Source organism: Hydra vulgaris, chromosome 12 (assembly GCF_038396675.1).
Source record: "Hydra vulgaris chromosome 12, alternate assembly HydraT2T_AEP".
Taxonomy (NCBI): Eukaryota; Metazoa; Cnidaria; class Hydrozoa; order Anthoathecata; family Hydridae; genus Hydra; species Hydra vulgaris.
This window is the reverse complement of record NC_088931.1, coordinates 17,935,537-17,953,054: the sequence shown is the minus strand read 5'-3', so window position 1 is coordinate 17,953,054 and position 17,518 is coordinate 17,935,537. Positions and strand designations below refer to the sequence as shown.

General features: G+C 27.8%; 1 protein-coding gene across 1 annotated transcript in view; it reads left to right on the top strand.

Moving 5' to 3' along the window:
* LOC101236441 (coiled-coil domain-containing protein 134) overlaps nt 1-17,518 on the top strand; it is a 45,771-nt gene that overhangs the window by 19,183 nt on the left and 9,070 nt on the right. Inside the window, exons 3-4 of the mRNA XM_065812410.1 lie at nt 1,515-1,599; nt 5,612-5,685. Coding sequence (XP_065668482.1) covers nt 1,515-1,599; nt 5,612-5,685 — 159 coding nt within the window. The remainder of the gene's footprint in view (nt 1-1,514; nt 1,600-5,611; nt 5,686-17,518) is intronic.

Here is a 17,518-nt window from a genome sequence, read left to right as displayed (position 1 = left end):
AATCCAATGGCGCTAAGTCTGGAGAGTATTGGTCTTCCTTGGATGAAGGTCTTGCTTTGCTTGTGGAGTCACTTGTTTTTTCAGGCTTAACCATTCTTTGCGCTGCTTCATGTTGACATAAAGACACCATTTTTCGTCACCAGTGATGATGCGATAAAGAAATTTTTGCTTATGCCCATAAGTTGAGAGATGATAAGCAAGCGTACTGGAAGTAAAGGCGGATTATTGGCTTTTATTGTTTTTGTTCAATATGAGTGGCACCCAAACTCAGAGTTTTTAACTTTTCCCATTGAGTCAAGATGTTCTGCTACTGTTGATTTTTTGGATCCTATATGCTCTGTTAATTCTCTGGTTGTTTGACGTGCATCTTCGTGCAGAATTTGATTCTAATGCACTTCATCAAATGCGTCCTTGAGATCAAAATCAACACTTTTGAACTTCGCAAACACAATTTTTGAGCAGTTTTTTCAGCCCTCTCCGTATACGGCATAAATCTCTCTAGCAGCTTCTGTGGCTTTGGCACCTTGGGTTTTTATTTTTATTTTAATTTTTAATTTACCTTCCCAAGGCCAAGAATAAAGGTTGCTACAGACGAAGAGGCTACTTAATTGTGGTTATAACCCTCTCTCAACTCTATAAGTCTTAAACACGAACCTTGACAAACAAGGCCACTGCAGGATCAAACTCAGAACCTTTCTCTTATGAAGCAAGCGCTCTACTACTACACCACTATTGCTTATTGCTGGTTAAACGCAAAAAGAAAGTGGTGTCAAAAATGCTCGTTTTTGTGGACTTGACACTCCATTTAAATGCTCTACAAATAAATAAAAAATGAATACAAACACAAAAACCAAATAGACTATCTTTAAGAGGGAAAAATTATCTTTTGAATAACACAAAACATTATACTAAAACATTTCGTTTCGATCGCAAATTTTTAAATTTAAAACAACAGCAAGAATTTATTGGACAACTCAATATTATATGATGAGCTTGCAAAAAAATTTGCAAAAAAAAAACAAAACATTTTTAAAACTTAACAAATTAAAATCTATTAGTTATACCAATACAACCATTCACTTCAGTATTATATACCTGATCTTGTTGGGGCATTTGTTGCTATGATCAAATTAATTATGATACCCAACAGGCATTGTCTCTGATTATAATGGAAATCAGAGATTTTTTTCTGATGTGTCTTTATTGATGAAACACCATGTAAAAAAAAAAAAGTTTAATAAATGATTTTCTACTAACTTATTATTGCTTTGTTCTTTTAAGAACTTTAAGCACTATTTATGTATATATATCTTCTTTTAGTAAAAATCTTTTTAATGAACAATTCATTGCAACTCTGTGCCTTGCATTATAATTTAAATGTGGATCAAAATGTCTCAATAATATTTATACACTTATTTTAAAATGATATAATAGTAATTATAATAACAATAATAATAACAAGATTGTAGTATACATAGAAAATAATGTAGTAAAATATAAAAGGTTTTAACTAGGTTGTTGAAAAAGCAAAGACTTTAGTTGAAGAATCAGGTTATGTGCCCGGAGATGAATTTCCTGAAGACCAGAAATATCTTGATGGTAAGTGTTGAATATCTTTTGCACGTTTATTATAGCAATTATGGTTGGTGCATCATTTGTTTTTGGTGAGCTCTAAGTGTTAGATTTTTAGGGGTTCAGATATGTTATTTGTCCTTATATATTTTGCACATTAAAAAAGGGAACATTTTTTTAAATTATTATTATTAATATATGTGCAAATATAATTAATTTTCAATTTGTGTACTTAAAGTTCAAGCTGTAAATGTAAGGTAAATTTAAGTGAGAATTTACCTAATATTTCTGAAGCTTTTCTGACAATTTTATTATTTGCGATTTCAAAGTTGTCCAATAGACTGTTTTAAAATATTTTTAAAATGCAAAGTTATGAATTTGTATAAGAAAAAATTACAAATCTCAATTGTTTTTTTATTTTTTTATTTTTTATTATTTAGATATTAATTGATAAGTTTTTATAAATTAGTTTAAAAGCTATTTGAGCAAATTTTAGAAGAATAAATTTGGTGGCACCTAACGCTATAAATTTGGTGGCACCTAACGCTATAAATGTTTTTAAAAAATCTATTAAAAAAGACAAAAGAAAAAAAAACTTGTCTCATTTAGAATATCACAACCATGAAAACTCTGTAAATGAAGCTGTTCTCAATCTTCTTACTTGTTTTTGTTGTAGTTTATTTTTGTTTGGATAGTGTTCCTCTTTTAGTGCTCTTAGTATGCATTGTTCACATAAAAATTCCTTTGTTACAACTTCAGATAGAATATTAATTTTTTCGTGCTTTTGTATATATCTAACACCACCACTCAGTTGTATTTCTCTTTAATCTTAATGTTAATTCTCTTCAAAATGATCAACCTCGTATTTATCCAACAGCTAAAATTGTTGTTATTAGTGACTTGAATGCTCATCACACTGAATGCTTTGGCTCTAGTACCTGCTAGAACTAAAGCTTAAAAATTTGGTCTTAAACTCTTACTCAGTTAACTTTGTGACTTGTTTTCCAAGAATCTCTAATTGTCTTCACTTATTTGTCTTTTTCTCTTTTCTTCAAATTTTGCCATGATTTGTTTTTAAGCGATTTTCTCCAATGCTTTTATTAACTTGTCATCTCTGTCTGTTTGTTTGTCTGTGAGCATCAAATCTTGCAATTAATTTTTGAGTCACTTCCTGATGATAGATTTTCTTCAAATTTTGCATACATACTCTTGCTTGATGACAATAAAATATTCAATAATTAGTTTTGTAATTAGTTTTGTAATAAATTAATTTAGTTAATTTTAATTAAGTTTATTTTTATATGGAAAAGAGAGTAAAATTATTATAAATAAGTATATTGATTGTTTTCTTACTTATACGCACATTTAGCATATTTAGATAAGGCGTTGACTTCGTAAACAGAATGTCTGTGGTTCGAGACCCGCATCTTCCTGAACTTTTTTGTTTTTTTGCACACGCATACAGCTGAATGTTAATAAAATAAAACAGTAGTATCAGAAAAAATTGATTGCAAAATTTGTGTTTTAATAACATATAAAAGCATTGGGTTTTAAAAATTTTTAACTTTACTTGTTTTATCTCTGGTTAGTTAAAGACCAGAGTCTCTGGCCCCAGTTAAATATGGAATGTTTTACAAACTAGACCATGGAAAAATGATCAAATTTAACAGCGGTTGATAGCTGGGGTTAGGAAAAAATTTATAATGCATTATATATTTAATAGTATATATAATAGGCATATAATATGAGTATAAACATAAATGTTTTTATATGCTAACAAACAATATCCTTACATTTTTATACATACTTTAGTAGGAGAGAGTTGCCAAAATTGAAACACCTAAGTAGTAAATATTTTTTAACCAAAGATGTTTAATTATGAAAACAATTATACTTACGATATATTTTTTTATACCTTTTTTATACTCTTACCATAGTTTGACTTAATTGATTGATTCACTTATTGATTGCACTGTTATTGAAAATAAATTTAGTTTTGTTAAACCACCATTTTGTTCCAGTCAAGGCAACTGGTATTCTAAATTGGAATAATTTAATTCCTTAATTGAAACAGCTTGCTTCTTTTAAAAAAATACCTAGTAAAATCACCAGAAATTAATTTTAAAATAGTTTCATCTTTACAGTGACAATTTAAATAATTCATTCAACATTCAAAACTTTTAATGGAATTAAAATTGCTCAGGCAAAATTAAATTCTCCAAGTTATAAATTTTACAAAAGCTTCAACTATTGTGACGTTCTTTTATCTTATTAATTAAATATCACCAAAAAAAGTAAAGTTTTTGAGGTTTATGATTGCAACTATTTATTTTTAAATTGCTTTTAAACTATTTCTTCAACTTTTTAATTATATCACTGAATTAAGTAAAGAAAACTTTATAGTTCTGATCAAGGAACTATTTTTGGACTATGTTATTATATCACTGCAATATCATGCAGCAACTTATAAGATAAGTTTATGTTATATCTTGTATTTTTAATCCCATTTCGGAGTTAAAGAGTTGAGAGAATATATATATACAGCCTTCTTAACTGTAGTGTACTAAAACATAATTGTTTACAATGTCATCAATAATGCTTAATTGTTCCTAATTTTGTTTTAGTCAATTAAGATTGAGAGTGGGCAAAAAAAGAATGAGCTAGTAGCTTTTCAAAGTGAGATACTAAAAATGAGATGTTGTCAGACACATTAGTGTTGCATAACCTGTAGTTAGCTTTTCTCATAATCGTGCTCATATTCCCCAAAAATCTCATACAAATACATGGTGAACAGTTCATTACGAGGACAATTATCACACCCCTGCATGCATTCTTTGTTTTCCACTAGGCAAACAGTTTTTGAAAGAAGATTTTGATGTTACACCAATATTTTAGGCATCCACAAGCAATTTAGCATTTTGGTGATAAGAACAAACGCACACAAAATATACAACTTTTATCTGGCTAAATGCACCACTTTATTCTAAATAAAGCAAATTTTGAGTAGGTTGTTTGAATTCCTGGAATTTTTTTTTATTAATTTATTTATAAGGCATATTTCCTTTAAATTACACAAAAGTACCTTTTTTTGTAATCTTTCTTTTTAATTGATTTTTCGTTTGAGGTTTACATTATCTTTTTTTTTTCCATTTTTTTAAACGAAAAAATAATCTTTTTCATTTAAATAACCATCTAGCCATATTTATCTAGTATTTGTAACTAATATTGACCCACTTCGGAGTGCTAGTGTGACAAGTTGAACAATTGGTTTTTTGTTGAAACACAGAATTTTAAAATTTTACATAATTTAAACAACAAAGAAAAAATGGTTATATCATTATACCTTTCACATAATATTGTAATACAATTTAATGATATAATCATTTTTTCTTTGTTGTTTATTTTGATAACATCTTGTTGGCCATCGCATGCCTCTGATGTCATTAACACATCTAAATACGATAAATTACTTAATATGAACAGTAAGAAGAAAGATTTCTTCTAACTGTTCATATTAAGATTTCTTCTAACAATAAGAATTTTTCTTTTCTACATAATTTTTAGTAGAAAAAATTTTAAAAGTAGAAATAATTATTATATTTTTAGATTCCTTCTTTTGTAAAATGTTTTTTAGTTGTAGATATTGTTAATTTATTCAAATAAAATTTTACCAATGAATGTTTTTCTCTGACTGAAATTTTTATTAACTATATAATTGCCAAAATTAAAAAAAAAAATACACATCAATAGCATGCTTGATCGTTTTAAAAGTTGTTATAAAAAAGAAAAGCAGCACGTATTTTTCAGTTGTTGAAATAATTAATTTTTGCATCTAATTATGTTGAACTTCCTAAAGACAATCTTCACATTCAAGAAAAGTTTGTGTGAAGTTTCAGGTTTAAACATGAAATTCTTTTAAAGATGTTAAAAGTAAAAAAGTAAAAATCTAACTATTATTTTTTTTGTTATTATTATTTTTTTTTTGTGAGTGTTTGTGTGTATTTGTTTTATATCTATTTACAAAATGTTTCGTTTGTAGCTTTAGGTAATGTTTTTGAAAATGTTGCTTTATTTGGTGATTTGCTTCTTCGATGTCCTGATATAACTCATAAGGTATGATTATCTTTTATTTAACTACAAATGCTGGAAAATGCAGAATAACAGAAAATTTTAGTATTTTTATAACATTGCAAAAGTCAATTTCAGATTATTATTTTAAAAAAAAGTTAAGCTTTTAGTACATAAAATCAAGACTTAAGTCATACACTCAAACCTCCATGTCCATAGTCCATATATGTAGATTTTTTTTGCACTTATCTCTATTTTAGTTGATGTATATACATGTGATTTGATTTAGTTCGTGCCATGGCCCTACACATCATTCTAATAATTTTTGATATTACTTATTATATTACATTCTAATAATTTTTGATAGTACTGATATACCTAATTGTTACTTCATTGTTGCTTTTTTGACATGAATCAAGTGTTTACACTCTAACACTATTGTTGATTGACACTTATGTTTATATACATATGTAGATTTTTTTACCGAAAAAATAAAAAAACAATAACAAATAGTTGTTTAAATTAATATTATATGTATACAATATTTTCTCCCATACCAAATCTTGCACTTTGAAGACCACTTTCATTTGAAGCTTTGCACTTTGAAGACCACTTTCATGCAGTCAGGAATATTTTAATTTTAAGAATTGCTTATGAAGTGACTGGTGAGATAAAAAAACATTTATGAAAGTTTTTCACTGAATGTTATGGAAAGAAAGGAAGCTTTCTGTAAGGAATTGTAAGCATTCAAAAAGAGTTTGACAAAAAAAAAGTGAAATAAATAAAAAAGAATAGATCAATTCAAAAAAATAAATAATAATGAAGCTCTGTGAATTTTCTGCAGAAATTCAGAAAGACAATGAATTATGAAGAAAGAGTTTACAATCCAATTGTTAATCTTGAAGATCATGAAGGAGATGTAAATTCTGAACTAGTAAGACACGCACAAGAAGTAGATTTCATTCTTTTCAGTTGCACACTGTTCAAACGAAGTAATTTTGAAATGGTTTCTGTAACACTACCTAAAACATTTATAATGACCCTCAGATAGTGGCAGCAGTAGATTGTTCTTAAGTTACAAGCAATCAAGATTTAATGTTTGGAAAAGATAGATCTTCATTAATCTGCACTGTTTATGAGCCTACAAACAAACTAGACCAAAATTTAAAAGACGCTTAGAAAGGCTTTAACACCATTTCAAGATCATTGGTTGATATAGTAGAAAAATGAGTTCTGCAATTTTGATGCAATTGGTTGATACAGAAGAAAAATGAGGTCTACAATTTTGATCAACTATCAAACAAAAAAGAGGCAACCAAGAAATGAATTATTTTTAACTTGCAAATTAATGCCACTCTTACTTAGAAAGAAGTCACCAAATAGAGTTTTTTATTTATTTACAAATCAGTTGCCTTTCACAAACCTTCTTGGACGGATATTTTTTTTTACGGTGTATAGATATTTCTGTTCAATAATCAGTTACTCTTCAGACAATGTTAAACTTGACTAATTGCATTTTTGCTGTATTACAATATTTTTTTTTTTTTTTTGAACATCTTTGCTTCCAACAAGGCTGTAGGCAGCCACTAATTAAAGTTGGAAGTTACTGAAAGAAAAAAGATGGTGATTGTAGAACAAGATAACGATTGACAGACGACTTAAAGGATTGCAAATTATATGAATCAGGAAAGCAAGATGAAGGAAGGGAATTTCAAAGAACTAGACGAATAAGCGTTTTTGGAGCACTTAGGAACAGTCACAGAAAAAGGATGAGACTTAATTGAATGCCGAGTAACACGAGAATGAACTTAAGTAGATGGCACAAGAGACGCTAGCTTTTTAGACCAGTGCCCATTATAGTATTTGTAGAAAAGAGAAAAAGAAGCAACATTACGACGATGTGATAATGGTTGGAGGTTGGCTGCAAGAGCAGGTCCAACTATGTTTACAATGCATTTTTGCACCTTGTCTAAAAGAGAAAAGGCATCATTAGAAGATCCGCCCCAGATATGGCAACAGTATTTCATACAAGGCTGGATTTGAGATTTTTAGTGATAGAGAATAGAATCCGAAGTAAGAAAGTGACGAGCTCAATAAAGAGATGCAACCTTAGCAGATACTAATTTTGCAACTGATTTGATATATGGTTTCCAAGAAAGATTGGAAGTAAGAGTTAATCCTAGAGGATGAAGGGTAGATGAACCATCAAGTACATTACCGTTCATAAGTATAGGAAGATCTAAATTATTGTGATAACGATTGGCTGAAAAAAATTGAGTTTTATCTGTATTGAAGTTCACCAGCCACTGTGAGCCCCATGCTGCAGCAGAAGTAAGATTCTTTTCAAGCTCAAATGCCCCCTCCAAGCAATCAGAGAGTGTTGGTTTCTTATCACGACAAGAATAAATGGTAGTATCATCAGCAAACAATGCCACCTTAGACGTCAGAATATCTGGAAGATCGTTAATGTAAATTAAAAAGAGTATAGGGCCAAGGATAGAATCTTGAGGAACCCCTGAAGTTACAAAATAAGAAGAAGAGTGCTGACCATCGAGGACAACTTTTATACTATGATTGAAAAGGAAGGATTCAATCATCTTAAAGATGTTGCCAGATACACCATAAGAAGAAAGCTTATGGAGAAGACCAGCATGCCAAACTTTATCAAAAGCTTTTGAAATGTCAAGAGCGATGGCCTTAACCTCTCCGCCTTTATTTAATGCACGATAAAACCTATCGATTATTACTGTTAGCAAATCAGCTGTAGAATGAGAAGATCAAAATCCATATTGATGGTCAGAAAGTAAGTTATTAGATTCGAGATGAGAAATTAAGTGTTTTTTAATTAAAGATTCAAAAACCTTGTTTATGATAGGAAGAAGGCTAATGGGACGGTAGTTAGACGACTCAGATTTACATTCCGCATGAAATCACTTTATCATTTATCTTTTCTGTAATCTTATATGTAGCCAGTTTTTTACTTTTATCAATTAAAAAATACTTATCTTATATAAGAAATAATACTATTTAATAAATTATTTTCTCAATCTAAATCTAAATTTTCTCAAACCTCTCAGGATTGTTTGAGTTTAAAGCCAGTTTTATTAAAAACTATGGAAAACAAAGTGAATGACAAATTTTAAAGAAAAGAGAAATAATAAAAATAGTAGTATAATCAAAAATTTCTCAAAAAAACGTTTTAAATCTTTTCCTAATTTTATTTGGAACTCATGTGTTTAAATCTATTTTAGAATGTTTCAACTAATTAAAAAAGTTAAAACAAATCATATAACATAACATATAGATAAAGTATTTTCGTTAACCAATCATTGACATTGTTTAGAAGTATTGTTTTAAAGTTACTTATCATACTCTACAATATGAACCACATGACAAATGGCACAAAATATTTGGATAAAGATTAAATTTCAAAAAAAATGCTTACGATTTTTTGAAAGTAAACAAAAACAATTTTATAAGCTCAATATAAATTTTAAAATATAAAAATTATTTTAAATAAGTGCTTTTGTGCCTCAGGTTGCACATCTATTATTTAACATTTATATATATATATATATATATATATATATATATATATATATATATATATATATATATATATATATATATATATATATATAGATATAATATTAATATCAAAATATTACAAACCATAATATTATAATGATTGCTAGTTTGCCTTTTTTTTTTTTTTGTAATTTTTTTTTATAAAAACATGAAAAAATACTATATTTAGGAATTATAAATATTTTAATGAGCGTAGTTGTTTAAATTCTTTAAAAAAAATCTTGTTATATAAAATATTGTTATTATATTATTTATAAAATATTTTTATTATTATTATTAAAAAAAGCAGCATGATCTGCGGGTGGTAACTTTTCTGGCTTAATAATTCCTTCATAAATCATTTGTTTATTTTTCAAATGTCTAAGAAATAATACTATTTAATAAATTATTTTCTCAATCTAAATCTAAATTTTCTCAATCTAAATGAATGACAAAAAATTAAAATTAAACGTTCAGATACCAACTGCATTTTCCTTAACTAAGATTCTGTATTTCCACCAAAAAGTTCAATGAAAGCTTTTACAGCAGATTCTCCAACATCTTTTTTGGTTGCCCAATAATCCAAAATAATTTCAGATACTGATTGTATACTATTCGATTTTTGCAGTAATTTTAAAATACTAGGTTTTCCTTTTCGCAGTTTCCACTACTATATCCATATATTTGGCAACAACAATGCATGGTGAAATTTCTTTTGCAACTTTCGATGATTTAGAGACAATTTTCGTGTCAGCATTCCTTTTTGCAAACATATACTTCTTGGCCATCTTGTTTAAGATAGTCTGACGAAAGTAAAATTAATTGTGCTTTGTTGTGTGAATTCGATAGAAAGCAATCTTGTGAGTACAGAACCTGATTATTTTCTCTTATGACAAGATTTTGGGAAGAACCTTTGCATTTTGTTCTTCTGATGTGTTCATTAGATTTAATTGAAGACCCTCTATCATAACCATCATATATAATATAAGTGGTGGCATAATTTTTCTTATATAGCTGATGTAGATCCTATTAGCCTATTAAAAAGGAGTGTTGAATCGACACAACAATTAGTTTGTTTGTCTAGTTCTTTGTTATTGGTCAAAACATCCAAAGACAAAGCGTATTCTTTTTTTTAAACTTTGCTTCATTAAACTTAAGACCGTCGAGACAATTTTGTAAACGAACACCTATTGTTTTCTGCCTCGTCACAAGATCTTCACCATTTACTGAAACCATTTACAACACCCGTAGATAATGAATATAGGTTTTTATCATCAATATTGAATGGATTTCTTACAGCAAACCAGTTATAAAACAACTCACAATGTTCATAGTCACATACTAATCTTTTAATACACATTTCTTTATTGTTTTCTACATTCTACACTATGTTATGATCTACATTGTCAGCCACCCAATGTAGGAAGTTGGACTCTTGTTCTTGTGCAGCATTTACTCCACTAACTGCAGCAGATAACTTGAACAACTTTACTTCATCGGAGGATATTGAAAATGCAAATTTGTAAAGGTGATCCGCAAGCCATTTTGTTCCAAAAGATTTATCAATATCTACGCCAATTCCAAATGGAATTGATGCTATCATAGATCTTGGTCGCAAAGCTTGAGCAATGCATTGTCCTAAACTAATTTTTTAAACCTTATAGAAATTGAAGGAATAGCTGTAAACTCTTTGGAACCCATTTGAGTCCATATTTAATATCACCCATATCCTCTTCTCTAGTGGCGGATATACAGATTTATTTACATCCATTTTTCTGACTTCGCTCTTAATTATTCTTGCAGTGGCAGTAATAATATCATTTTTAGTGTGATTTTTCTTTTTTTTGAATTTTGATATAATAAAAGAAGCCATATTTCTGAAACAAACTAAATTAGATTGACCAGAGAGTTCTCCAAAAAAAATAAGATCACCATAATGTTCAAGTAATTTTCGTTTTAAAGATTTTGAGTAATACGGATAACCATTACTAAGTTCTTTCATCTTAATGCGCAAATCGGAAAAGCTATAAAGTTTGCAGTCAATTCCTTCCTCTAACCAGAGACAGTTTTTTAAAATTTTCAAACATAGTGAGATCTAATGGGCGTCCGCGTTGGTTATTGCTTTTAGTTTTAAGCCTGAAGTTGTTCATACACAAAATATGATAGATGGCTTCTTCCGCTACAAGATCATAATAAGACATCAAACAAGAATGTACAGCATTTCTTCAATTGTCCTCTCTATTCAAAGAACGTTCAATCATTTTGTTAATCAATGGTATGGTCTCAACTTTAGCAATCAGTGAATGTTTGTGGTCTACTTTTTTAGTACAAAGAAAACATTTTGGTTTCCAATCAAATACCTCTTCGAATGAGGATCGTAGTTTCTTTCTTGGTACAGATAATGATTGATCATTACAACAATCTACAAACTTTCTTCTAAAATTATGATTGACTAGTACTGTTGTACTATTATGCGTGTTCTGTCGCAACTGGTCTTTAAGATAACTAAAATTGTGCAAAAATGACTTATCTGGCATGTTTTCTTATCCCAAACCTTTTTTAATAACAAACAATTTTATTTTTCAATTAAACAACCAAACATATGTTTGATTGTATAAATAATTCAAAATGATTCACCAAAACATCGTTATTGGATATGAGTTATTATGTGCAAATTAAAGTTTTAACAAACTGCATGAAAAATCTTCTTTGTAAAACTGTTTATTTAAACAAATTTTAACCTGCATAGTTCATTCATACTTGGTTCTTTGCTTAATTGAATCAATGTTTTGAGACTCTTTCCATATATTTTGACGTAATTTTCTTTGTCAAAGCCGAGCTTGCACAATACACAAACAGCACTCATTTTTTTATTTTAAAAATCTACTTTTACTACATGTAACAATTATTGGTTTAACTTGTAAGTTTTACATTTCAATATGACACAAACTTTTTTTGTAATAAAGCTAAATTATTCCATTCATACAAAAATGTTTCATTGAAAACAATTGTTATGAAAACAAAAGAAATGATTAAGTTTTTTGCAATAAAAACTTATCTTTTGAAAACAAAAAATCTGATGAAGTTTCGTGCGGCTTCATCTTTTAACAATTTCACACTTTTCAAACGTAAATAACTTTGAAAATAATTGTTTTCAATAATAGTTTTTATATAAATATTGATCAACATAAAATTTTCTATCCAATGATATATAGTTTATGATATTTTAGTGCTGTTAAAATTGGCTCATTTTTTGCCCCAAATTGCCCTAAAAGAGATGTTCCTGTAGTGCAATCAACGGAGCTTTTTTTTCACTCATCCAGAGACTGTCTACTTCTATGCAAAATTTCAGCTTTATACTATTTTAGTCCGGGTCAACTCGTAATTCTCTCCAACTAAAAACCAGCTGACCTTTAACATTCTAAGTTGGGACCTTAAGTTAAGATCTTTAACATCTTAAGTTGGGACCTGAAGTTAAGACCTTTGACATTCTAACTGTCATTAAGTAAAGACCTTTAACATTCTAAGTTGGAAAACTGTCATGGCTTGTTTGCCCAAAACTTCATTAATAGCAGATATTAGTTTTTTAGCTTCCATTGTTGTTGTCTTTTTGAACGCTTTTCGAGCTTCAAGAAATTGACAATTTCACATGTCTTTCTCAAGGATCAAATGAATGAAAAGCTTTAAATGCTATCAAAGAGTCAGCTTCTTTTTAATAAAACTTCTTTATTAAAAATCTCTGCATGAATGAAATAGCAAAGGAAAGGATTTCAATGAAAGTAATTTTTCATGCACAAATGGATTTTGTAAAGAGTAAAATGATTATTTATGTGTTGATTTCAAGGAAGAAGTAGTTTTTAAACATTGAAGTTCTTCTCTTGAAGAAAGTATTTGTCAGAATTAAAATATTACATGTTGAATAGATTTATAACACAGATCTACAAAAAATCATTTTTTTCTGTTGCATGAGATATTTAAATTGATTTTGACACTTGTCAGACTGTTTTATCTGTGGCTCCTTTACACATGACAAAACATTACCAGTTTTATAAATATGGCATAAAATAATAACATGTCTGCTGCAGAAACAAAAGAAATAGTATTAGAATTCGAAGACTTCTCTCTAATGTGAAACATTAAAAATTGCCTCAGTGTTTTAGTCAGATAAAACTGAATGACTTAGTGCTTGGTTTAAGACTTTCTAAGCAAGCAGCAGAACTAATAGCCTCTTGATTAAAGGAAAAGAACCTTCTTAACAACTTTGCAAAATGTTTCTACTTTAGAACCAAAAAGTAAACATTTGTTAACTTTTTTTCAAAAGTTCATTTGTTTGTTTTCTATTATGACCATAACATAATGACCTGAAATAACATAAAACAAATGATTCATTTCTTTTATGTTATTTCAGGTCTCTAATTATAGTTGGGTATTTCTGTATATAATCCAAAAGAACGGAGACTGTTTATCGATAGCTCAAAGCCAAGTCTCAAATGTTTCCTTTTGTGCAATGGGAATTTTTTTTGTTCTGTACCAATCGATTATTCTGTTTATTTTTAAGAGACTTACCATGACATTAAAGTGGTGCTTAACTTGATTAAATATCCAGAACACAACTAGATTCTTTGTGTAGGTCTAAGAATTGTTAACTTTCTCCTTGGTCAGCAGAAAGGTTTTACTAAATTTTCATGTTATCTCTGCATGTGGTATAGTCAAGCAAGATAATAGTTCTGAATACAAAAAGAATGGCAAATTTGCAATACTCACACAGTGCACATGTCAAAAATAGTTTTTACACCGCTCCATTTTAAGCTTAAAAGCCACTGAAAACTGACAGTGTTTGCTTTCAGCATATGGTTAAAACATTGTCAGGTTTGTCATTAGAGGAAAAAAAGCAGGAGTTTTTGATAGACCACAAATTTGTTACCTTATAAATTATAAAGAATTTATTAAAATAATGGATAGCTAGGAGAAAATTGATTGGTTGTCATTTATGGATGTTGTAAAAAACTTTGTTGGAAATAATAAAGTTGAAAACTATGCAGGTTTAGTTGATAAAATGGTAAAGCTTTTTGTGATCATATAAAATAAGTATAAAACATATAAGTTGTAGTATAACGTATAAGTAGCATCTACTTATACATTATACTACTATCTTATCTATTATATACTCACTTATATCTTGACCATTTTGATAATGTAATAACCAAGCTATAATATAATATGATATAATCTGTAATATTATAGAGCATAACATAATCTGCAGTATAGTATTATATTGTATGGCATAGTATAATATAATCTTGAATATGGAATAATATCATCTGTAGATATCTGTAAAATTTAGAATAACCTGCAAAATCATATGGTATAATATAATGAAAAAATATGTATATTTTATATATATGAATACTTAATCAATAACTAAAGATTTTTTATTATAGGTTTACTAAATAAAATCTATGTTCTATGACTTAACACTCCATGATTTAATCTCAACTCTGAAGATAAGAATCTCCAAAGCATTTTCAGCATGCTATGGTGAACAGATTCAGAATATTGCTCAGATTTTAAAATTTAAATTCATAGAAGTTATAATATAACAAAAATAAAAACAGCTGAATATATTCAGCTGTTTTCTATTTTTGTTTTAAATTTGTGAAAAATTTAAATCATTTAAACTATACTCTCACATTTGTAAATAAATTCAAATCTGCTTTATAGTGCAGCAGATTAGCATAATATTTGTGCAAAAGTGGATAAAAGCATGAAACTTTTTTTACATGTAGAAAATAAGTATACAATGCATTTAAGATATGGTGGCATGTTAAGTTAGTTGGATCTCAATCGTAAAAATCAAAATTGGATTTTGTGTTCATAACAAAACCCAGACCAGATATATTTGAGCACAAGGGCATTTTATGAAATATTTATACAATTTTCTATATATATTTATATATCAAATAAATTTTTCTGTTTATAAATAATCTTGTTTTTATTTGAATTAATATGTTATCATATATATATCTAAGAACTTCTAAAACACTTCTGGTCTGCGTTTTGTAAAATTGCAAAATTTATTTTGCTTAGTTAAACAAAGACGTATAAATACGTATTTTTACTAGCCTGTGGAGAAGCTTCGAAATTTATAATGGAATCGGTTCTTGATTAATCAATTCCAGATTCAATTTGAATTTAAAATATATATATATATATATATATATATATATATATATATATATATATATATATATATATATATAATATATATATATTAGGGTGGTGGTAAAAACAACTTATTTTTAAAATGTCAGCTGACAACCCCTAAATGTGTTTTAAATAATAAAATAATTCTGGATTTTAAAAAATTTTGAATAAAAAATATTTTTACGGGTGCCACAAGGCCCTTATACATCAAACAGGTTCCTAATATTATAAAAAAAAAAGTTTTTCAAAAGTATGTCATGTTGGGTCTCAAATGATGCAAAAGTATATAAAAATTTTAAAAATATGAATCATTTTATAAATATATTATTATTTTAGATTTTAGTAAATAGAAAATGACATTTTTTAATTTATAACAAAAAAAAGGGAATTTAACACGATTTTTTTAATTATAATTTTTTTATCTCTGCTTTTTATAAAACAATGATTATTTTTGAAATTTTTACATAATTTTGCTTCATTTGAGCCCCAACATGATATACTTTTGAAAAACTTTTTTTTTTATAATATTAGGAACCTGTTTGATGTATGTTTGATGTATGGCCTTGTGGCACCCGTAAAAATATTTTTTATTCAAAAAATTTTTAAATCCAGTATTATTTTATTATATAAAACACATTTAGGGGTTGTCAGCTGACATTTTTAAAATAAGTTGTTTTTAGCACCACCTTAATATATATAATATATATATATATATATATTATATATATATATATGTATAAATATGTATAAATATGTATATATATATATATATATATATATATATATATATATATATATATATATATATATACATATATATATATATATATATAGTTATAATAATGGGTAATATATGACTGATGATGTTGTTAGGCATGAAACTTCAAGCTCCGTAATAAAAGTTTTTTCTTTTAAGCCGCTCTGTTTTGAAATTTATAAATAGTCGAAATAAATTTCCTAAATATTGAGCACTTTTCAACGAACAAGAGTTTTGTTTTATTTTAATACAACACTACATCAAACGATATAAAAAAATATATATTTATATGTGTGTGTGTGTGTGTGTATCAGTGGCATAGCTCCATATTTAGCGCTTGGAGCAAGTAAAATTTGTGCGCCCCCTCTACTCTCAAAGTTAGTTGAGAAAAGTTTAAATTAACAATTGCGTTTTAATCACAAAGGTTATGTACATTATGGAATAGAAACAAAGTTGAACATCTTTCTAATGTATGCTTATCCAATTTAAGTAATTACATAAATTGGATGGGGTTGTTGACAGACTTCCTTAAGGTAATAAAAAAAGTAAAAAAATTCCCTAACATTCTGTGCGCGTGGAGCATTTGCTCCAACTGCTCCAAAATAGCTACGCCACAGATATACATACCGGCATTTTCTGAACACTTTAGATCCTCTTTTAAAGCCTATTATTTTTTTTTTTTAAATTTTTTTGTCAAAAGTTGCTGATTTCTGTGACATTGAGGGAGTGTCTAATATAAACCCATTTTGCTGAATTTAGCTTAGACTACATATATTTTGTATTTAAAATCATACGTTTTTTATTTTAGCTTTATTGCTGCGTATTTTAAAATCTTTATAAATTTGCAATATTTATGCATTTTATTGTTACATTGAGAACTCTTTTTATATTTTATGTATTATAAAAATACTCAAGATTTTCTCTGATAAATTAAAAAATCGGTACCTTGCTTGTTATTTTAATTTTTTCTAGGCTGCGTTTAGCTTCATTATCAATTTTACTCTAGCCTGCCCCCACATTACACCTGCACCTTAAAAAATATTAGGGGAGGGGTTGTTTTTTAAAAGTAAGACATTTTATATGACTTTTATGATCAAAGTATATGTGCTGCAGCACAATGCGCACTTACAAGTAAAAACCTTTATATTATTAATACCAAGGTTGAGTAAAAGCACTCACTGACGTTTTGTATTTTTGCACCCATGTCGTTTCTGGATTAGTAAACAATCAGAGTTTTTTAGAGGACCTTTTATTTAGACACCTTTTTTCAATATGTACTCCATTTATTTTACAAAAATGTAAGTATATACTAAAAAAAGTAGATATAAATATTTTAAATAGAACTTGAAA